General features: G+C 50.4%; 1 protein-coding gene across 5 annotated transcripts in view; it reads left to right on the top strand.

The window, feature by feature from the left end:
• UBR3 (ubiquitin protein ligase E3 component n-recognin 3) overlaps positions 1 to 23,737 on the top strand; it is a 1,992,321-nt gene that overhangs the window by 1,231,153 nt on the left and 737,431 nt on the right. For all 5 annotated transcript variants that reach the window (XM_078681592.1, XM_078681591.1, XM_078681590.1 and 2 more), the window contains one exon: positions 2,846 to 2,995. In XM_078681592.1, coding sequence (XP_078537718.1) covers positions 2,846 to 2,995 — 150 coding nt within the window. The remainder of the gene's footprint in view (positions 1 to 2,845; positions 2,996 to 23,737) is intronic.

Below are 23,737 nucleotides of genomic sequence, written 5' to 3'. Positions count from 1 at the left end.
ATCCCCCGGTTCGTCTGCCTCTTCAGGAGGACCTTCTGTCGCAGCAGCAGGGGACGGTCCTCCACCCGAACCTGTCCAGTCTCCACCTCCATGCTTGGAGATTGAGCGGCGACAGTTGAGGCCATTTGACTTGCCTCCTGAAGTCTGTAACATCATTCTGGCAGCCAGGCGTCCCTCCACAAAGTCGGTATACGCCTGCAGGTGGAACAGATTTGTGGCATGGTGCACAGCAAAGGCTGTGGATCCTCTTTCTGCCCCTCTTTCTGAGGTTCTTCTCTTCCTTCTTTCTCTTGCCCAGCAGGGCTCTGCTCTGGGCACTATCAAGGGCTACCTTTCTGCCCTTTCAGCCTTTCTCAGGCTACCTGATCAGCCTTCTTTGTTCAAGTCCCCTATTGTAAACAGATTTCTTAAAGGCATCACACACACGTTTCCTCCTGTTCCGTTTGTGATGCCTCAGTGGGACTTGAACCTGGTCTTAACATTCCTGATGTGCGCTCCCTTTGAGCCACTTCACAACTGTCCTCTTCGCCTTCTGACTTTGAAGACTGCTTTCCTGGTTGCCATCACCTCTGCCAGGAGAGTGAGTGAGCTCCAGGCTCTATCTTCTAAACCTCCTTTCCTCTCTGTCCATCCGGACAAGGTCGTTCTGAGGACTCGTCCTTCTTTCCTGCCCAAGGTGGTCACGGCCTTTCACATCGGGCAGTCTATCACTTTGCCAACCTTCTTTCCGCCACCGCATCCCTCTAAAGAGGAAGAGCGGCTCCATCGTCTGGACCCAAAACGTGCGCTCTCATTCTATTTGGATCGCACACGCCAGTTCCGGGTGGATGACCAACTCTTTGTTGGTTACGTGGGCGCTAAGAAGGGGAAAGCGGTACACAAAAGGACCATCTCCCGGTGGATCATCTTGTGTATCCAGGCATGCTACTCCTTGGCTAGGAAGGAGCCCCCTGCTGGATCGCGGGCTCATTCCACCCGTGCCACGGCTACTACCACTGCCCTGGGCAGGGGTGTGCCCTTACAAGACATCTGTCAGGCAGCTACGTGGTCATCGCTGCACACGTTTGCTAGACACTACTGCCTGGACAGCCAAGTCCGGAGGGATGGCTTCTTTGGCCGTTCCGTCCTCCAGGACTTTCTGGTGTGAGTATTGGTTCGCAGACCCACCACCGGGGTTGGTATCGCTGGGGTATCTATTCTAAGGTAAGGAATCTAATACTAACGTGTCTCTTTCAGATGCACAAGTTACTACTTGTGTAACGATATATCTGTAAGAGACATTAGTTAGTATTGGATTCCTTACCGACCCACCCATCCTCCCCGTTTTGCGAACCGATACCTAGGGTTAGGGTTGTCCCCTTCAGGGCCCTAGTTTCACTGGCACCAGTGTTGGTTTTTGGCATAGCTCTGCGTTTCTGGCGCGGAAAAGCTGTGTCTAAGAACTGACGTCAGCACGCGGAGGCGGCGTCTAAGTACTCCGACGATGTCATCACGGCGCCGACGACGGACGCGGAGCCGCAGACTATGCCTACCGACGCGCAAGGGTACTGCTACGCAAAATTTTCGGGATCCAGTCTGACGCCTGGGGATATTCTAAGGTAAGGAATCTAATACTAACTAATGTCTCTTACAGATATATCGTTACACAAGTAGTAACTTGTGCGTTAGGGATGACATCCTTTCTCTTTGAGCACCTCACTAATATAACACGTTACTGCGATTTTGTCTACTATGTCTCGTTACACCGAATTCCCTGCTGGTCTATGTCAGCTGGAGAGGATTCTTGAAGTACGTGTCTTGAAGGAGTTTGAATTTGACCCTGCATTGTAATTCAGAGAAGGGTCACCAGAACTATACTACTGGTTTTGAATTGTGCATGGTGGTGGTGAGTGTCAACTTCATGTTTTCCCTTCCCATTACCATCGGGTACCATTTCGAGCCCGTCATGAGGGGCCGTTCCCTCCATGACATCAAGTGGACTGCAAATACACTGCTACCCTCTCTTAAGCTTTGTATTATATTTTCGGCTATGTTTGGAGTAAGAATTGAGCCTTCATTGTCTTTTCTTTTTAGTACATGTTTTTTTTGCCTTTTTGTCATCACGTATATTACATGACATAGTCTATAGTATTCTGTAGGATTATTTTCATATGTGTAACGCTTGTCTTTAACTGATTTAACTATCTAAATTGTTGTTTTAATTTGTAACACAGGTGTTTATTAAGCTGCTTATATACAATAGTAGCTCGTTCTATGTGAAGTTCTGAGATACCTTTTTGGATATTGTTCACACTGTATACATTTGCAAACATTAATGAGAATAAAATTAATGAAGAGAAGGGAGGTTAAACTCTATCCAAGAAGAAAGAACATATTCAAGTGTTACCTTTTTTGTTTACTGTATGTAGAATTAAACACATACTATCGACTACAATGCCAACTATACCAAATCGTTTTTTCTGTTAGTGAGAGATATATGATTTCATGCTTTCAAGATGCAGATATGCAATTGTGTTGTGTCTTTAATACATATTTATTCTGGGATTACTTCAGTTCATGTACTAATGTTTCTAATTTTCACTAAAGGTGATTAAGCTGTTTGTGTGTTAATATGAAGAAACAGTTGATCATGTAGTTTGGCTACATAAAGCATTTTGTTTTGGATTTCCTGGTTTACATTTCTGGCTATGAGTGAAACCTTTGCTCAATCACTGCCTTGCATTCTGGGGAATATTATTCCAAATACAGTGTTGAAAAATGTGTCTTTGAAATTGTCTGTGGCCATCTTCATCTTTTTTAATTTTGCTAAATGAAGTAAATATAATTAATTGTCTTTCCAATTTAGAATCACCTGACAGTGAGGTGGCAATGGACATTGTGACATCAGAGCAACAGGTTTCTGAGGCCGTCTATGATTGTGTTATTTGTGGACAGAGTGGTCACTCGACTGAAGATCGACCAACAGGGCTGGTTGTATTATTACAAGCTTCTTCAGGTAAAGTTATAGAATGGGAATTAATAATTCTGTATTTATTTGAACCAAATAATTGATTAAAGAAGTTAATGATTAATTTGATTACCCTTGCCACACTATATGTACAATATTCTTACAATGCATCCCTATGTATTTTCTACGCTGTAGTTTTGATTTTGCTAGCTTGCCAGTACTGAATGCCCATATTTGTACCTCACCAGAACTAAATCTAGTACTTCACTTTGAAGTCAAATAGTTAGTGCTGTCTTAGCTAGATGGTTTCTGTGATTGTCACTGCAGAGGTCAAAGTTCACAGTCAACCGTAACTACTTACAGGGTAACGTTCAAACTGGTCAGATTTCATAAATGGGATTAAGTAACACAACTGTATATGTTTGTGTTTTGTGACCATGTTAACACATTTGGTCATGTAACTCTAAGGTGATTTGCTGTACAGTTTTTTTGTACAGACCAAATCTGGTTTGCATACGATCTGTTCATGTATGTAATAGTACACTGTGAGTCAAAAAAGATGGAGAAGAATAAGGCCAGCATAATTAATAGTGCCTAAGACTCATACAAGAGTTCTAACAGTCACTGAGTATTTTGAATCTGGTTACTTGCCAAGTACGAGACATTATATTAATATATTTTTCGGCAAACAGCTTCTTCAATTATTATTTGCGTTTGTGAATTTTTGAAGGAGGATCTCCACATTATAGTAACTGGATTACACCCTTGGCTAACTTATGAACAGTGCATTTCGCGACGTTGTATTGTTATCTAGACTTCATTACTTATCCGCAATATGTGTTACTGGCCAGTAAACTTAATCTCTGTTATCTTCTGTTATGGAAATCGGAAGCACTTTAAAGGGACATTATAGATAATAAGCGTGGACATGCTGAGTTTTGAAAGAAAATAATATTTTTAAATATTTGTCTTCATGGTGATGCTCTTTGGCCATTTTAAACCTTGTAGGAGAAGATAGTTTCCCATTTCATTTCACAGCTTGGGGTCTAGAAAAACTGGTCTGTAATCCATAATTTTCTATTCAACAGCTTTGTCTGCTTCTATGAGAATATTTTATCTGCATTTCAGCTCCCAAATCAGTTCCTTTGTCAAGGTTTAGAGCATTTAGAAACAATTACATCTGTAAAACATTTGACTTCTGAAGATTATTTAACCAGAGCGTTAGAGTAGTTGAAGGTAGATTAGAGCTGCTTTTGCAGTACTGGGTATCCAGGTGATACGAGAATGACTCCTTTAGGGTTGCTGAATTGAAAATATGTTAATTTCGATTTTGTCCTGCATGTTATAAAAAATGGACAAAATCCAATAGGCATTGAGTTTCTCATCTGTGCCTTCCTTGAAATCATGATAATGAAACTTGTTTAACTTGTCAGCATATCAAGTTTAAAAGGACTATCCTTAACCTTTGAGGTTGTTGGTGGGCTTGTTATAATATGCTATACAGATTTGTGGAGCGCATTATCACCTGGGAGGGTATCCTGGCGGTGAGCAAGTGTGAGTCCAGCCAAACCTAGGGCCTAGTGGGACAATTCAAAAAGCCAGGTTTTCAGCTTCTTGCAGAATTCAAGACATCGGGAGGAGGTTCTAATGTGTAGCGGCAGGCCATTCTACGCTGTAGGAGTGATCTAAGGGAAGGCTCAACAGCCTGATCTGGTTTCCTGTATATGTGGGATGTGTGCAAGTAGGAGTTAAACAAGCAGAGGTGCCTGGAAGGTCTTCTGTCTTTTGAAAATATGAATCGGTAGAAAGTAACAATAATATTAAGCCGGGAGCAAGTCAATATGATCCATGCTGCAAATAACTATGACATTTTACCACATATGGGAACCAGTTAACAAGATTCCAGACCCATCACATCATATTCATAATGAACAGTTCCACATATCAACATGTTTCAGAACTGAGAGCGAAAAAGAAATGGGGGTGGGGAGGGGTGAGGGTGGCGGGGCACAGGTTAGGGAGGGAAAGGGGTACGGGGATCGCCCCAGAATATAGAAATGGCATAGGAGTTTCATCCGAGGCAAATCAATAAACACATAATCTGAGAGCTGTCAACATCATGAATGCTGCCTCTTTGCATAAGTCACTGAACTGTTATCACCTACATGGGGTGGGTGGAGGGGGACACTCGACCATCTCACAAAATTGAAGGGGCATGATTTTCAGCCTGCTCACGCTGTTGCAAGTAAGCCTGGAGAGGACCCCAAATATCCTTGGGACACGAACGAGCCAGCATCAGCTCCCAGTATGTCACTAGCTGGCTTAGACAATACACTGCATCTTTAAGCCAGTCCTGCAGCCGGGACATTGGGTGGCGACACCAACACATCGCTACCCGTTGCTTACCTAGCAATAGTAGCAGTGAAATTAACTTCCAAGGGTGTAGTAAGGAAGGTGCGCGCGTAACGTAGGCCTGACATCTCATTAATCACATCGAAGACGGATTCCTAGTATTGATTTATTCCAGGACAACCCCAGGACAAATGCAAAAACTTTGCGCAGGGGGCCAAGCATTGGATGCAGCGCACCTCCTCTATTACGCCCAATTTAAATAGCCATTCCAGCGTCCGATACAGCCTATGCAGAAATTTAAAATGTATCAAGCAGGAGCTGCTTAGCGCGCATCCAAGATGGTCGCGTGAGCACAGGGCTCCCGAGACCCTCACTGCCTCCCACATATATCCTGCCACTAATCCTGCCACAGATGACGGGTTATTGAAGATTTAACCCTGCTGATCTGAATGCTCTTTTCCGAATTTGATTTGGATGCCGGGAACCGGACTTACTCCGTTTGCAAGTTGGCGGCCTACAACGGGGAGCAGCCTGGGACTCTGGTCCCCGAAGTATCCGGGTGATAATTGAACAACAACGGCCACTGGAGGTTGTCTTGTGCCCCCGTGGTACTTTCGGTTTCGTTTTCAGACTCTCTGGGCTGAACCCAGCTTCCATCTTACTCCAGTCTCCCGAGGTCTGCGCTTGGCTTGTGCGCTGGCCCGCCACTCTCCATGCTTTAGACTTTTCGGAGATTGACCTGAAGAGGAGCCATTCATACCAGGTCTCAGAGGGGCCCTCAGGGGCACGTTGCGCACTATGGCGGGCAAGCCTGAGGGCGATAAGCGGACGACCAAGAACACGCACCGAGGGGGTGCCTCTCAATCGAACAACATGGATCGCTACACCCGTCCCAAAGGTTTCCCCAGTGGTGCGTGCAACACACCGGACGAGACCAGAGATGGTTCTGCGTCGACGGCGGCGCTGACCTTCCGGGACGTCATGGGCGCCATTGCGGAGATTAAGACTTCCGTGGGCTAGCAGTATGAGACACTGGCCTTGAAGTTAGACACGGTGGCGATCGACATTAACTTGATCAGGACTGATCTGGCGAAAACCAATGAAAAGGTCAAGTCTCTGGACATCAAGACCGCCAGTCTTACAACCGACGTGTCTGATCTTCAAACTGAGGTCCGAAACCTACGCTCCACTAACGACTTGTTCGCCCGCCGGTTGGAAGACTCCGAGAGTCGTGCAAGGCGCCACAATGTCCGCATTATTGGGGTTCCGGAGAAGTCCTCTGAGATGACTACAGATCTCCTCGTGGAGGACCTGATCTTGCACCATCTGGCCCCCAAAGGCCTCAGTAACTTTTTCGCCGTAACCGTGTTCCGGGTGGAGCTCATAAGCCAGGCGCTCCGCCGCGACCCATAATAGCTAGAATTTTCAACTTCAGGGACAGGGACGCTATTCTACAGGCATCGCGAACCGGAAGTCCCACGAAATTTGAGAATGCAACCATCAGCTTTTACCCGGACTTTACCCAAGCAGTTCAGAAGCAGAGAATGGAATTTATGGGGGTCAAGCGGAGGATGCGGGAAATGGGAGTGAAGTACTCTATGCTCTTTCCTGCCCGGCTTCGAGTTGAACACAACGAGCGAACGCTTTTCTTTGATCGGCCCGAGGTCGTCAGTGACTGGCTAGACACTTTACCGGCGCGTCGAGATCTCTCGGAGGGCGCAGAAGGTGGCCTGCAGGAACAGGAGTGAGGGGTGACTACGGCACGCCAAGTGAATGGACTTTGCAGCAGTGGTTTGATGACTTCTTATGTGAACACGTTTGTTTGCTGACCCCAGGGGTGACGAGGGGGTACGGAACTCTTCCTCCTCCTGGGGTTTCTCTCTTTTTGTAGATTAGATTCTGGGAAGGGCAACAGGCACACTGCAAGTTGGGGTGGTTCTTTGGACTAGCGCAGGGGTGCAGGGTGGGGGGATATGTTCTAGGAGTTTTCTTGGGGGTGGGCTGGGGATCTTTGTTAGGCTTTGTTTGGCTTAGAGGCAATGTTTCACGATTTAATTTGATTTTGATGTCTGCTTCGCTGGGAGGGGGAGTCGATCCTTACTGTTGGGATGGGGGTTAGGGGGCTGAGGGTCATCAGTTGGAACGTCAATGGCCTGGGAGATGGCATCAAACGGGGTATAGTGTCGCAATTCCTGAAACGTTTCTCCCCCGATGTGGTTTTGTTACAAGAAACGCATTTGATTGGGAACACATGTCGTGCAATGAACCGCCGAGGGTATCGTCTGGTCGCCCACTCCGGATTCACCACTGGGTCGAGAGGGGCGGGGATCCTGGTTAGAAGCTCCCTCCCCCTTGCAATTGATGTGACCACTCTAGATGATAGAGGTAGATACGCTGTTGTTTCCGGCAGATGGGAGGGGAAGGCGATTTCCATACTTTCTGTCTATGTCCCGCCTGGCTTACAAGCTACGACCTTTGCAGACTTGGGGGAAATGATACTGGGACTCCCAGAGGGTATTTTAATTGTGGGTGGAGACTTTAACTCGGTGGTCTGTGGCACAGAGGATCGTAGCCCCCCAAGAGACCTTACGAAATCGCAGTCTCGGTTGAGTAACTTCTTGGAGACGCTGGGTCTAGTGGATTGCTGGAGGTTGATGCACCCTGGACAGGCACAGTACACCTTTCACTCTGGAGCGCACTGGAGCCTCTCCCGACTTGATTACATACTTGTGCCGGCGGCGCAGGCAGTCTCGATTAGGGAGGTCAGACACCTGGCCCGGGGTATATCCGATCACTCCCCAGTGTGGCACTCCATTGATGCTCAGTTTGGGGCGGAGGGTAGAGTTGCCCCGATCAATCCCTGGCACTTTCGTAATCCCAAAACCAGGGCGGGTATGGTCAAGTCCATCGACCAGTACTTTGCTGAGAATGTGGGGTCGGTGTCCTCTTCTCTTTCCTTGTGGGAGGCTTTTAAGACTGTGATCCGTGGTCAAGCCCTCTCTCTGATTGCCGATGCTAAGAAAAGGAAGAATGAGGAGGTAGAAAGATTGGAGACTGACCTCAGTAGCTTGGAGAGAGAGTTGGAGTCTGGTGTGACACAAGAAAAACGGCATGCGCTCCAACTTAAACAGTCGGATTATCGTGCCCTAGTGACAGATGCTGCCAAGGCTATGAGCCGGGAGCAGCGGGGACGATTGTATGATGTGGGGGATAAAGCGGGAAAGTTGATTGCCTGGTTGGATAAGAAGGAGAGGGCGAGTCGTGTTGTGCCTGTGGTAGAACGTGCTGATGGAGTGCGAGTGGTTGACCCAGTTGACATAGTGGAGAGTTTTGCGTGTTATTTCCAGAAGGTGTATGCACCAGTCTCAGACAGACCGGAGGACGACTCGCATCTGTTGCTTAGGGATATCGCCTTGCCCTGTCTGTCTGATTCGGACAAGGAGCTCATGGAGTCGGAATTCTCCAATGATGAAGTGGCGCTCGCTATCCGCTCCATCCGCTCGGGGAAGGCCTTGGGCCTGAATGGTATCCCCATCGAGCTGTATAAGTTACGTCCGGATAAAATGGCGCCTTATCTCCGCGAGATGTTCCTGGAGTCGCGTGAGACTGGGTCACTCCCACAGGACCAGCGACTTGCATCCATCGTTGTGATTCACAAAGATTTATGTGCCGGGATTTATGTGCCTCATATAGACCGATATCACTTTTAAATGCCGAACCCAAAGTCTTGGCGAAACTGTTGGCTAATCGCCTCATAAAGGTGATTGGCGACTTGATACACCCGGATCAGTCAGGATTCATCCCGCACCGCAACACAGCGCTCAACTTGCGTCGTCTCCATGGCGTCCTGGCGAGGGCGGGGTCCTTACGTGAGCCGGCCATCTTGGTGTCCTTAGATGCCACGATGGCCTTTGATACCGTAGAATGGCCATATTTGTGGGCTGCCCTCGCGAAGTTTGGGTTCGGCCTTGGGTTTATCGGTTGGGTTAAACTCCTGTATGCAGAGCCGCTTACCCAGGTTGTGGTGAATGGTAGGGTCTCGAAGTCCTTTGTGCTTGGGAGGGGTACACGACAGGGATGCCCGTTATCTCCTTTGCTGTTTGCGCTCGCCATGGAACCCCTGGCTGCTTGGCTGCGATGGGAACCGTCACTTAAGGGAATCAGATGGACCCCGGACTTTGAGGACCGCCTATCGTTATACGCGGATGATATTCTGCTATACCTTACCTCCCGACGGAAATCACTGGGAGTACTGTTTGATGTCCTCAGCTCATTCGGCAAGAATTCCGGCCAGGTGATTAATTGGGCTAAATCCTGCGTCTATGCACTCACTGGTGATGTGCCCCCGCTACCACGCAAATGCCCGATACAGATAACGCAGATTGGATTCAAATATTTAGGGATCTTTATATCATTAGACCCCGCGGTACGTTATGAGCGCAACCTGCTCCCTCCACTGCTCCAGCTTAAATCTGATGTAACGGCCTGGAGTAGCCTGCCGTTGTCCCCACTCGGACGGGCTGCCCTTTTTAAGATGATGTCCCTGCCCCGGTTTTTATATGCCCTTCAGAATACACTTGATCTCGTACCAGCACGATACTTCCGCGAGGTAGAGGGTCTGCAGAGGCAATTAGTTTGGGGCGGGCGTTCTCGTATCGCTCTTGCAAAATTGACACTGTCTTGGTACGACGGGGGCATTGCACTGCCGGACATCAGGCGCTACTATTGGGCATCTCAATTGAGTGCAATTAACCATGCCATGTACGGCCCAACCCCGAACCCTGCGTTTGAAATGGACAAATGGCAGTTGCCGGGAGGGAATTATAACAGGGCGCTATATTCTAAATCGAATTGCAAAGTACTGTCAGGGCCCACCGCAGAGGCCGTGAGGGTGTGGAGAAGTGCGAACGCAGCCATGGGATGGTCTGACAAATTGACCAGGGCGACCCCACTTTATGCGGCGGAGAGACTGGGTAGCCTGTGGACGACGAAGGGCTTCGAGAAGTGGGATCTTATCGGTATCAGTACAATTGGGGATCTGTGGGTCAAGGATAGGATCAAGTCCTTTGAGGAGCTGCAGTCGGATTATGCTCTTAGCAATAGGGAGCATTTTCGCTATATACAGATCCGACATGCGCTACATTCAGTCTTCCCGACCGGAACGGTCATTCCGGAATCCTCCCCCCTTGAGGATAGGGTGCTTGATGGCTATATTCCCGATAGCACCATATCTCTCATATATAAAAAACTGATTAACGACCGAACGGATCTGCTCCTGCAGCTCCGTGAGGCGTGGCCGGTGATGGACTGGAATTGGACGATGAAGATTGGCAGGCGGCGATATCCTCCCCGAAAGAGGTTGCGATCCCGGCTCGTCTCCGGCTGGTGCAACTAAAGATCTTACACCGTATCTATGTAACCGGTCCCCGTCTGGTTCGTATGGGTCTCGCTGTGGATGGAGTGTGTAGGCGTGGCTGCGGTGCGCTGCGTACCTTCCTACATATTATATGAGAATGCCCGGCTGTGGCTCTGTTCTGGAACCGTGTGCATGTGATTATGGAAGAGGTCACGGGAGTTTCTCTGCTGCCTGAGGCCCGCCGTTGTTTGCTGAATATATGGGAGCCGAATGACTACACTGTGGCACAAACGCAATAGGCTACACTTGGCAACATGGTGGCTAAAAGAGACATAGCACAGCTATGGGGGTCCCAGAGGGCACCTACGACTTCTTCGTGGGAAGAAAATATGGACTGGTGCATGTTCAGGGAAAAAACGGTATATGTCGCACGTGGTAGACCCAAGAAGTGGGGTAGGGTCTGGAACCAGTGGAATTCGTATCGTGGGGAGATTTGTGCCCCCCCGTTCGCGGAGGCCCCGGCACTGCCACAGTCCCCGTGACCTGACGTTCCTACCAACATTTAGATTTTCGTATTGCATGCCAGATTGCCCGGAGGCCCCCCTCCCACTTTTCGCTTCATCCTTATCTTTACATGTTTGTTTGATATGACTCTCCCCCATGAGAAGCATTTTGCCGCATTGCCTCTTGTTTCGTGTGTTATTGTTGTTTCTTCTGGTTTTCATAAATGATTAAAATAGTAAGACCTTCACTACTTCCTACACCACTATTATGCTCCTGTCAAAACGACACGTTGAATTGCTGCTGGGCCTCCGGGCTGTCAGCTGAAAGCTGTGTAAATCGGCACTGCCAACTGCTCTCTATTGTTTTAGCGACGGCCGGCCCCTGTGGTTGTAGGCTCGCAAATGTAATACTGCAATTGAAATAAAGGTTTTAAAAAAAATAAAAAAAATAAATGTATCAAGCACAGCCTGTAGTTGGGTGACAGTTCTCTCCCCATGGCACAACAGAAGGTCCACTGCTCCTCTGATATGGAAATACCCAATTGGTCATCCCAATCCCGATGTGCAGCAGGGGTGCGCACAGGAACCGTGTGCTGCATTTCAGAGTATAAACGTGCTATCAATTTGCGGGGGGAAGGGTTCCCACTAAAACTCTTCAGCGCCTGTAGTGTCCCACTCCACAGCCACATTACCGGCCACCTGAGAGATCTTCACTGGCTATCTGTCAACAAAAGAATCACCTGTAAGCTTTTCATGCACGCCTACAAAGCTCTCCACAGCGCCGGACCTGCATATCTCAACCACCGCCTCTCCTTCTACACCCCCACCAGACATCTCAGCTCCGCCCAACTGGCTCTGGCCACCACCCCACGCATCCACAAGACCTTGGCTGGAGGAAGATCTTTCTCCCATCTTGCTGCGAAGACCTGGAACTCTCTTCCTCTCCACCTCAGGCAATCACCATTGCTGCTGCAATTCAGGAAGGACTTTAAGACCTGGCTCTTCGACTGATTTGTAGACACCCCCATCCCCCACTCAGTTCCTGGAAGAAATAAAGCATAATTAGCTTGCAGAGCTGCTCGTGGCTCATAGTAAGTGAATATTTCCAGGATAATGGTTTCATTTTCTTCCAGGGCCTGCTACGGAGTGATAAATTAGCCCTCCCATTGTGGTAATCGGGAGTCACCATAACCTATCGCAAGCACCAGCATCTTGAGAAAAGGACAGGATCAGGTGATTGACCAATAGGATAGAGGGGGCAAACAGTACCTCTAGTCGCGCCTGCCAGTGCAGCTCATGCCATTCCCAAACAGTACAGCTAATTGCATCTAATGTGGCCCATGGTCCGGTTTGTGATCTTCGTTATGTAGTTAATCTGAAAGAGACACGTTCGTGATAGATTCCTTACCTTAGAATATCCCCAGGCGTCAGATTGGATCCGGAAAGTTTTTCTTAGTAGTACACCTGGGCGTCAGTTGGTGGCATCCTGCGGCTTCGCGTCCGTCGCTGGCGTATGCGCCGAGGTGACGTCACGGAGACTACTTAGGCGCCACCCATGTACGCTGGCGTCAGTTATTTCTTTTTCCGCGCCAGTAAGCGCAGATCCGGTTAGAGCACGTACCTCAGTCATTTTTTGACCATCTTTTGAGACTTTTGTCTCGTGTTGGTACTCTCTGGTGCTAGTAGGGATGCCTGGTTTTAAGTCTTGCCCGACCTGCCGTCGTAATATATTGGTGGCGGACCCTCATGGTGTCTGTCTCTACTGCCTGGAGCGCGACCATGACTCCCGGTCCTGTCTAGACTGTCGGGCTTTTGCCCGAAGGCATTGCGGGAGCGGCGGCGGAAGTTACTTGAAGTTTGGCACTTGTCCCTGCACCGTTCGAGACACAGGGGTCATTCCAGTGACCGCTCGCGGAGCCGTCATCACCATTCCTCGGGTTCCAGGTCTTCACACTCTGATTCGGGTATGAGACGGCACAAAAAGAAGTTGAAGAAGCGTTTTCGCTCGCCGACGTCCACCCGTCGGTCCTCGGATGCGTACGAGGGGGAAAGGGGCTCCGCCCCTGCGCTCCTTTGGAGCTTGGGAGTCCCGTGGCCTACCTGGGTCCGTCGGCGACTCCCGCACAAATGCAAGAATTCCTTGCTGCCATGGACCGAATGTTTAAGCCTTGAGCTCCCGCCGGTGCGCCTTCAGGCCCCGTGGTCCCATGTCTGGATCCTGCTGGTCCGTCGACTCCTCTGGCGGATCCAGCCCCCAGCGGCTCCGGCCCCGGCGCCGCAGGATCCTGCACCCCTGGCTCTGGCCTTGGCGCCAAGAGGTCCCATGCTGCCAGCTCCGGCGCCGCCCTCTGCTCCACCAGCGGCGCCGCAGTAGATACCGCTGGCACCGCCTCTGCCCCGGTTCCCAGATGGATTTTTTCCCGCCTGGGATCCGAATTGGGAACGGGCACCGTTCCCGGCGCCGTTTATTCCTTCTCCGGTTCCTGCCCCGCCCCGCCGCCGAGGCCTGTGCCTACGGCGCCGGCGGTGGAGGATGACTGGGAAGGGTCTGAGGACCCACTTGCTCGTCAGGGTGATTCTGAGCAGGACTGGGTGGATGACTTGGAGGAGGCCGGTGGCCTTGAGGTCTCCTCTGATCCTTGGTGTGCCTCTCCCACTCCCACTATGGAGGAAGGTGCCTCGTATACGGTGGTGCTCCATTGGGCTGCTGAGGTCCTTAACCTTGATCTCCCCACGGTGTCCCTAAATACAAATCTCCTCACTGTGGTGCTCCAGCCAGCGTCCACTTCATCGGAGCTGCTGATGCCTTTTAATGATGCCCTCACCGAAGTCTTGTTGGGCACTTGGCCCCGGCCCCCCACAGGGGCCCCTGTCGACAAGAACGTCGCCAGGCGGCATCGCCCGACGCCGGGTGACCCTGCCTTTCTGACCACTCGACCTACACCAGAAAGTCTGGTCATTCAGGCTTCTACGACTCAGAGTGCCTTTCCCACGGCTCCGCTTGATAAGGACTCTAAAAAATTGGAGCAGTTTGGCAAGCGGTTGTTCTCTTCGGCCAGCTTAGGACTGCGGTCGGTGAACACCGCATGCCTCCTGGGCCGCTATTCCCATGCGGTGTGGGATTCCGTGGCTGAGGTATTGCCTCAGCGCCCCGAGGAGGACCAGACTGTGCTGTCTTAGGCTGTGGCTGAGGGTAAAGACGCGGCTAGATTCGCCATTCGTTGTGGCTTGGACACCACGGACTCTCTCGGTAGGGCAATTTCCATGGCTGTGGCGCTTCGGCGCCACGCATGGTTGAGGTCCACTGGGTTCTTCCTGGACGCCCAGAGCTCGCTCATGGACATGCCCTTTGACGGCACTCTCCTGTTTGGTGATAAGGCTGACATGGCACTGGAGCGTTTTAAGGACTCTCGAGCTACGGCCAAGTCCTCGGGCCTTTCCGCCACGCGACTTTCCACGTCTGTTTCATTACTTTCGTGGTCATTGCAGAGGGGCCCCTGCCCGTTTGTTCAGTCAAAAGCCTCGGTCAAACGCGTGGGCGTGGAGGCCGCCGAGGTGGCTCCGGCGTGAGGTTCAGTCCACCTCCATCCCCGCGACGTCTACCTCAAAGCCTTTCTAGTCTGAGCTTCGGGTCGCACCCCAAGCCAGTGGTTCGCAGGATTCGTCATCACCTTCCCCATTGGCGTTCTGTCACTTCCGACAAGTGGGTGTTGTAGCTCGTCCGGAGAGGCTACTCCCTCCCCTTAGAGTCTATCCCCCCGGCCATGCCACCTCAGTTCTACCACATGTCGGGGGATCACTTTGTGCTTCTCCAACAATAAGTCATGGCCCTCTTGGCGAAGGGGGCCATCGAGCGCGTTCCTGGGCCGGAAGTAGAACGTGGTTGTTATTCCCACTACTTTCTAGTCCCCGAGAAGGACAAAGGGGGCTTGCGCCCCATCTTGGACCTCAGGGACACGAAATGGTTCCTCCGGAAGGAGAAGTTCAAGATGCTGACTCTGGCTCAGGTCTTGGCTGCCCTCGGCCCTGGAGACTGGATGGTAGCGTTGGACTTGCAGGGCACATATTTTCACATCCCCGTCCTGCCAGCCCACTGGTGTTACCCGCGGTTCACGGTAGGCCAGGTGCATTTTCAGTTTGCCGTGCTCTCCTTACCAGTGCCCCTCTGGCTCATCTGCGCAGGTCAGGGGCGTCCGTATTCCATATTCCTCTACCTCAACAACTGTTTTTTAAAGGCGCGCTCGCCCCAGGCAGTCCTCACCCACCTTCAGACTATGGCAGACCTCCTTCATTTGTTGGAGTTCTCCATCAACGTGCCGAAGTCGCACCTGAGTCCCTCTCAGAAGCTCCCCTTCATTGGAGCGGTTCTGGATTCGACGCAGTTTCGAGTTTATCCTCCTGAGCAGCTAGTCTGGGATATTCAGGCTATGATTCCGATCTTTTGGCCTCTATCCCGGGTTTCAGTCAGGATGACCCTCCGGCTCCTGGGCCTCAAGGCCTCCTGCATCCTGCTAGTGCACCATGCCAGGTGGCATATGCATGCTCTACAGTGGGACCTGAAGTTCCAGTGGGCACAGCATTAGGGCAACCTGTCCAATCACGATCAGTTGCATTGGTGGCTCATGAATCGCGATTTGGGTAAATTGCAGATCCTTCTCTCTTCTCCAACTGGAGCACACAGTGATGACGGATGCGTCCCTCCTGGGATGGGGAGGCCACTTGGGAGAGGCGGAGATCAGAGGCCTCTGGTCTTCGGCGTAGTCCCGGCTCCACATCAATCCTTTGGAGCTGTGGGCGATCTGACTGGCACTGAAGGCATTCCTTCCCTCTGTTCGAGAAAGTGTAGTGCAGGTGTTCACAGACAACACCACTGCCATGTGTTATTGCAACAAGCAGGGCGGGGTGGGGTTCTGCACCCTTTGTCAGGAGGCTCTGTGCCTCTAGACATGGCTGGAAGATCAGGGCATTACCTTGGTGGTTCAACACCTGGCAGGTTTTCTGGATGCCAGGGCGGACAAACTCAGCCGCCGGTGCTTGATGGATCACGAATGGCGTCTGAACACGGACGTGGTGCAAGGTCTCGTTCTGCAGTGGGGAGAGCCTTGGTTAGATCTATTCGCCACCGAAGAGAACGCTAAATGTCATCAATTCTGCGCGTTGGAATTTCCAAGGCGGCACTCGCTCGGCTACGCTTTTCATCGCGAGTGGAGCTGCGGTCTGTTGTACGCCTTTCCGCCTATACCACTTCTGCCCATAGTGCTGAAGAAGATCAGGTGCGACGGGGCCCAAGCCATTCTTGTGGATCCGGATTGGGCACAAAGATACTGGTATCCCGAGCTACTCAACATGGCGATCGATCCCCCGATCTGACTACCTCTTCGAGAGGATCTTCTGTCGCAGCAGCAGGGGACGGTCCTCCACCTGAACCTGTCCAGCCTTCACCTCCATGCGTGGAGATTGAGCGGTGATAGTTGACAGCTTTTGATCTTTCTCCTGAAGTCTGTGATGTCATTCTGGCAGCCAGGCGTCCATTCACAAAGACGGTGTACGCCTGCAGGTGGTACAATTTTGTGGCATGGTGCACAGATAAGCCTGTGGATCCCCTTTCTGCCCCTCTTTCTGACGTTCTTCTGTTCCTTCTTTCCTTGGCCCGGCAGGGCTCTGCTCTGGGCACTATCAAGGGTTATCTTTCTGCCATCTGCGCCTTTCTGCTGCTTGTCTTGACGTATCTGATGTGCTCTCCCTTTGAGCCTCTTCATAACTGTCCTTTGCATTATCTTACTCTGAAGACGGCTTTCCTGGTAGCTTTCACCTCTGTCAGAAGAGTAGGTGAGCGCCAGGCCCTTTCTTCTGAACCTCCATCCCTTTCTGTTCATCCGGACAAGGTGGTTCTAAGGACCCGTCCTTCCTTCTTGCCAAAGGTTGTTATGCCCTTGCACATCGGGCAGACCATCACTTTGACCACCTTCTTTCTGCCTCCGCATCCCTCGAAAGAGGAGGAGAGGCTCCATCCGGGTGGATGACCAGCTCTTTCTTGGCTATGTGGGTGCCAAAAAAGGTTGGGCCGCGTGCAAACAGACCATCTCTCGGTGGGTTGTTCTCTGCGTCAAAGCCTGTTTCTCGTTGGCTAAGACGCAGCCTCCTGTGGGGCTGCGTGCCTATTTCACCAGGGCAACGGCAGCCTTTACTGACTTGGGACGCGGCGTTCCCTTGCAGGACATTTGTCAGGCAGCTACGTGGGCCTCGCTGCACATGTTTACCAAGCATTCTTCCTTGACAGTCAAGTCCGGAGAGACGGCTTCTTTGGTCTTTCTATTCTCCGTGACTTTCTTGTGTAATACTGTTCGCAGACCCACCACTGGGGTTGGTATTGCTGGGGTATCTATTCTAAGGTAAGGAATCTATCACTAATATGTCTTTTTCAGATGCACAAGTTACTACTTGTGTAACGATATATCTGTAAGAGACATTAGTTAGTGATGGATTCCTTACCGCCCCTCCCATCCTCCCTGTTCTACGAACCTATTACTAGGGATAAGGTCATCCCTTTCAGGGCCCTAGTTTTCAATGATCCAGTGGTCAGTATCTTGCATGGCTCTGCGTTCCTGGCGCGGAAAGTCATGTACAGAACTGACGCCAGCGCGCATAGTTGGCGCCTAAGTAGTCTCCGTGACGTCATCTCGCCGCAGGATGCCACCTACTGACGCGCAGGGGTACTGTTAAGTAAAACTTTCCGGATCCAGGCTGACGCCTGGGGATATTCCAAGGTAAGGAATCTATCACTAACTAATGTCTCTTACAGATATATTGTTACACAAGTAGTAACTTGTGCTTTAGGCGCTGCATGGTCATGCTCAGGCGCAGTGTGCGCCATGAACTGTGTAGAGTATAGCCAGTAAAACGCACATTATGCCTGCAGACAGCTATAATAGAGATCTAAGTCTGGTGCACCCAGTCCGCCCTGTTCAAAGGGGAGAGTAAGAATCCCCCAAGCAATTCTGGCCTGTCTTCCATCTCATGCCAGAAATACCAGACTCAACCGAAGTCTGCGCCTAAAGCAGCTTGTGAGTGGAAGAGGAAGATGAATAAATAAAGGAATTTGGACAGTATAACCATTTTAGCAATGGCCATCTGTCCCGCCATCGAAAGTAGGAGTCGCTTTCAGTGGGCCAACTGACTCTCCAGCCACTCCATCATACAGCTGTAGTCGTTCTCCAGAGCACATCCACTTCCCGGCTCAGCCATATGCCCAAGTATTTAATGGGCTCAGTCGCCCATCAGAGAGCAAAGTCAGAGCAGAATTGGGCAGTGGCCAAGCATAGAGAAGACTAATTAATTGAATGAATTTAGGGCTAAATCCCAGGGAGTAGGCAACGCAAAGAGGTATGGGCATTCAAGAGAATCGAATCCCTTGGTAGCATCAAGAAACATTGCATCTGCTGCAAGCGTGGGCTCTATCACTCACTAGGAGAATGGCAAAAACATACTTAGGTTATGTGTGGTGGCTTTGCCCTGTATGAATCCTTATTGATCTGGATGCATTATTAGAGGCAGCAAAGGGAGGAGCCGTGAGGCAATCAGTTTGGTCAAGATTTTATTGTCCACATTAATCATGGATAGCGGCATATATGATTTGCAGCGCTGTGGGTCATTATCTGGCTTTACAATGGTAATAATGAGCACCTCCCTAAGTGACGGGGGTAGTTCGCCTTTCTCCACAAATTTGCTAAACATATTAATAAGATGGGGGGTGCCTAAGAGGGCTGCAAATGCCTTAAAAAACACTGCCAACAATTCAGGCCAGTAGCCGCGCCACCTGGGAGAGCCCTGATAACTTATATAACCTCTTCCTCCATGAAAGGCTCGTCCAAAAAGTGACGATGGCCATCTTCAAGCCAGAGTGGCTGGATTAAGTAAAAAATAGGCGTGGAGGTCGGGTGGAGCGCACAGTTGTGTTCCTTTATGAAGGGAGGAGTTTAAAGAAAGCATCTTCTCTTGCACTGTGCTTGACCAACAACTGGCACATTCTTATACGTGCAAAGTTTGGCTGTATAATCATTGTCCCAGAGTTTACGAAGTAGGCCAGCCAGGGTTTTACCAGCCTGATCTCCCTCACCATATCACCTAGCACATTCCTCTTTTCCAAGGTAATGTGTTTCGCACAGCCTCCTCAAATTCGCCAATCTTGCTACGTACGCAACTTAGCTCCTCTGTGCTGCTAGTTAAAAAATATTTGCATTCAAGGCCTTGGATCTCCTCTGGCTGTTTTAATTCCCCTCTGATCGGGCTCTGAACTCCTGCCTGTTTAGCTATACATTCCCCTCAGTCCACTGTGTCTGCATTATGTTTGAAATATTCCACTATTGCTGCTCCGATGGTCTCACGAAACACCTGGTCTCTTAAGGCGCCAGAGGGCAGTCGCCATGTGAATGCCCAGCCAGGGACCCAAGCATCCGCATCATGTGACGCTAGCCAGTAATCTACCCGCGACCAAGAAAAATACGCGGATGTCACACAAGTACCTTCTTCTCTGTCCCCATGCATGCCCCTCTAATTGTCTATTAGACCTTTATCTACTGTGATGGATTGAAGTTGCTCAGCCGGCTTAGGATCTAGGGCCTAATTAAAATCACTTCCCCATAAAACTCACCAGTCTTCAGCTCTCAGCAAAGAAATTGGAGTCATCTACATTGGAGCCGTAGCTGGATGCAAACCTGAGTGTGTGCCGCCCCCCCCAAAGTACCAGCCAGCATTACAAGTCTTCCTTGCTGATCACATAAGGCCACGTGCATGCGCCAGGGCTGACCTTTTGTTAATAAGGATGGCAATCCCCAAACGGCATAGTTTGAGTAACAAGCCATGTTCTGCTCACCTATCCACCCTGCCTGTATGCACGACCAACAGCAGTGAAAGGAACCCCTCTTCTAGATAGACAAGTGCCCAAGGGAAGGAAGTCCCAGCAAGTACATTGTCTCTGTGCCCATCTGAATTCATCAGTCTCATTGGCTGGTCATTAGTCAGTCTTAGCCGGCTGGAGGCATTTGACATACTTAGCAGCTGCTTTTGGATCCGTAAAATAAGAAGTCTTTCCAGCATGAAAAATACGCAGCTTTGCTGGATAAATTAATGAATTTTTCGCGTCCGTTTTTTAATAGATCTTTTCACTGGCAAGAAATTGCGCCTTAGAGCCTGCACCGCCATTGTAAAGTCAGGATAAAAGGACACAGTATTCCCTTGATAAGACAGTGTTTGCTGGGCCCATGCTAACCTGAGCATGGTGTCTCTGTCCCTCTAATTGAGGAGCAAAGCCATAATAGGCCAAGCACTTTTTCTATGTGGAGCAATTTCTCTTTGGTTGCATTATCGTAGTCTTCCATCATCTATGTGTGCTGTTTGAGCTGACAAAGTCTTTCATCATGGCTGGACACCTTTTTTTTTTTAGGTGATCAAATCTATCTGCCAGTGAGTCGATTTTACTATCAATTGCCATAAGGGACTGCTTGAGATCCCTGAACATCTCCATTATGTCAGACTCCTGGGAGAATACTCTACTCGCCGCAAATTCTGACGACTCCTCTTCTGCGGGTGTCACCGAGCCACAGGGCAGCTTACTCTGTTCAAAAGTCAACTTTGATTGCCTAGTGTCTGTTTTCCCCATCTTGTTTGAAGCTGGGGTGCGTCTTCCGGCAGCAATCTCACACCTCCCCTGAAGCGGGGCCAAGTCAGAGGCAATCAGCGGATCCCTCCTGCAAGAGTCCCCAAGAGGGGAACACAGAACCTCCTCTCTATGTGATGCAATAGGCCTCCTCACCACCTCACCTAAGCCAGGGAGCAATGTCACCGAGTTGTGTGCTGCCACAAGAATCGGCAGGGGCTCTTAGGACTGGTGCAGTCTATCCCGCTCCCTGCTTTGCTTGTCAGCGTTTCCTGTGCGCCACATGATACACTAGGGACCACAGCTCCAGGCATGCATAGCATTGGACCAGGCAAGTCTGTGAAACCAGCCCAGCTGAACCTACCTATGGCGCCCGCCGTGTCTTGAATGTCTGAGAGCCCCTAGCCTGTTCCTGTGCGACCACCTGCCCAGCTCTATTCCCCTCAATGCTCCAAAATGAATGGGAGCGCCTCCGCTCTGCCGCCAGCCACCAGGTAGCTCTGCTGCGTACGGCCGGCCGGCCCGCCAGCCCAGACCTCGGGACTCGCTCAAGCCTCTGGTCCTCTTCAACTAGGCCTCAGGGAGCTCCTCTGCCCCCTCACTGTGCCGCCCAAGTGTCATTGACAGCGAAGTCGGCACCTTTCTCCACTGGCCGCCACTGCTCTCGGCCACCAGTGGTCCGCTCCCGGCAGTGTGATGTGCCCCGCCCGGTCCAGGGTACTAGGCCGCAGTACTTTCACAGCCAGCATCGCCGCTTCCACAGCAACTTCACATGGGTAGGGTGGCTCCCCATGCTCTTCAGTTACAGTGGGGCCCGGCCCCGTCAGCCGGCAGCCTTGATGCCACCCGTGGAAGTGGATAAATGATGGATATTCGTTCCAGCCCACAGAGCCTCACAGAGTGGTGAGCATCCTGTGGCAGGGCCATCTAGTACCCAGGTGTCTGGAAGTTTTCTGAAAGCAGATGCCTTTTTTTTTTTTTAACCGCACATGCAGTTGTTGAGGTATGGGGGGGCAGTGCTATGTGGTTCCTTTAAAGTGTGGGTGAGGAGTTTGCATTGTGCTCCTTTCTGTATGGTGAGCAAGTGGAGGGCCTTCCGCTGAGGTGTGATGCGAGTTCAGCGTGGGAGGTTAAGAGTGGTACTGGCTGCCGAGTTTAAAATGGTCTGCAGCCTTTAGGTCATTTTCTTTTTCATTTTTTTTGTTGATCTCCGCATAGAGGATGTCTAGCTTGCTTGCGACAAGGTTGTGCATGATGAGTTTTCCTGGTGCTGATTGGGAGCCATTTGATCCTCTTAATCCGCATCTCAGGAAGCATGGGACAGTGATGGTGTTGACTTGGGCGGTTATGTCGAGTTTGCTTTTGGTGATGATCCTGAGGTTCTTGGTGTGGGTGGTGTGGGTGGTGGGGGTAGGTGTTGATCCTCGCTCTGATGGCAACCAAGTGGAGTCCTACAGTGCAGTGCTGTTCCGGAAGAAGCCATTTTTGGTCTTGTCATTGTTCAGTTTGACAGTTGGTCTTCATCCAGTGGGCGAATTTAGACATGCAGGCATTGACCTTGATCCGGTTACTGGGCGTCTTGTCCATGGGCGAGAGAACAAGCTGTGTCAACAGCATAAGAGAAGATGTTGAAGTTGTGAGAGCGGATATTGCTGACTAGAGGGATTATGTTTGCTTTGAAGAAGGTCAGGCTCACTGAGGATCTTAACAGAATTCCACAGATGAGATCAGGAAGGAACAGGTCCATCGGAGTGCATGTCCTTGGATTCTGATGTCATTTAGGCACTTGGGGTGGGAGACCATGTTGAATGCTGCTGAGAGGTCCAGGAGGATTGGGCCACCGTGTCCCCTCCATCCAGACTCATGTGAATGTCATTCGTGCCTCAGATGAGGGCAGTTTCCATGCTGTGGTTGGAACTAAAACCAGGCTGAGCTTGTTGAGGAGTTGTTGCGGTATTCTGTGAGGCGTTGGTTGAGAATTTTCTCTAAGACTTTGGCTGGGAATGGTATCAGAGAGATCGGTTTGTAGTTGGCGAGCTTTGAAGGGTCCGTGAAGGGTTTCTTCAGCAATGAGATTACAGTTGTGTGTTTCCAAGCATCTGGGAAGGTCATGGAAGAGGTGAAGGCAATCAGATTGAGTGTGGGCATGGTGCTGATGGAGTAGGTGTGGGGGCAGGGGAGTCTGATGGGGCAGCTGAGTGAAAGGAGTTCATGGTGGCAGTGGTTTCTTCTGGGATGAAGATGGGCCATGTGGGTAGAATTGGTTCTTTGGATAACATCGGGAGGAGTTTGGCAAGGTCTGTTGGGTCTGGTTGCGTTTTGAAGTTGTAATTGTCAGAAGTTTTGTTGTTGAAGGTGATTGAGTTGGGGGAGGCCGCTGGTGAGGTGAATCCTTAACAAAGGAGCAGATTTCTTTGCTTCTGTTGGTGCTGACATTGATGTGGTCCGCTAGAGCGGCGAATTTGGTGGTCTCGATCATGTGGTAGTAGTGCATCAAAGCAAGTTTGAAAGTGCTCCTGTATGCATTGACCTGGTTCATTCTTTATTTGTGCTCCAGTTGTTTTCAGTGACTTTTCATCAGTCTGAGTCCCTCAATGTACCAACTGGCATGGGGTCTAGATCTTGTTGTATTGCTTTGTTTGAGAAGTGAGTCCCTTGCTCATTGCACCATCAGGATTCAAGCAAGCCGCTAATTTGCATACAGCCAGGTTCTGAAACTGGGATGGTGCAATGAGCTAAAAAACGGTGTTGGATCTAGCCCTGATCTCTTGACTGGGTGAGAGTACTCTGCTTAATTCAGAGACTCTGTCCATCACCACCCCTTGTTTTAAATAATTGTTTGAGAAGGGCCAGGGAGGTAGCACAGGAGGTGAACCAGTTGCGTGTGCACTGGACCAGGAAGAGGAAGCTGAACTTGATGAGGG

This window comes from Lissotriton helveticus, chromosome 3_1 (assembly GCF_964261635.1).
Source record: "Lissotriton helveticus chromosome 3_1, aLisHel1.1, whole genome shotgun sequence".
Classification (NCBI taxonomy): domain Eukaryota; kingdom Metazoa; phylum Chordata; class Amphibia; order Caudata; family Salamandridae; genus Lissotriton; species Lissotriton helveticus.
The sequence above is the reverse complement of the archived record's forward strand: the minus strand, read 5'-3'. Positions and strand labels throughout refer to the sequence as shown.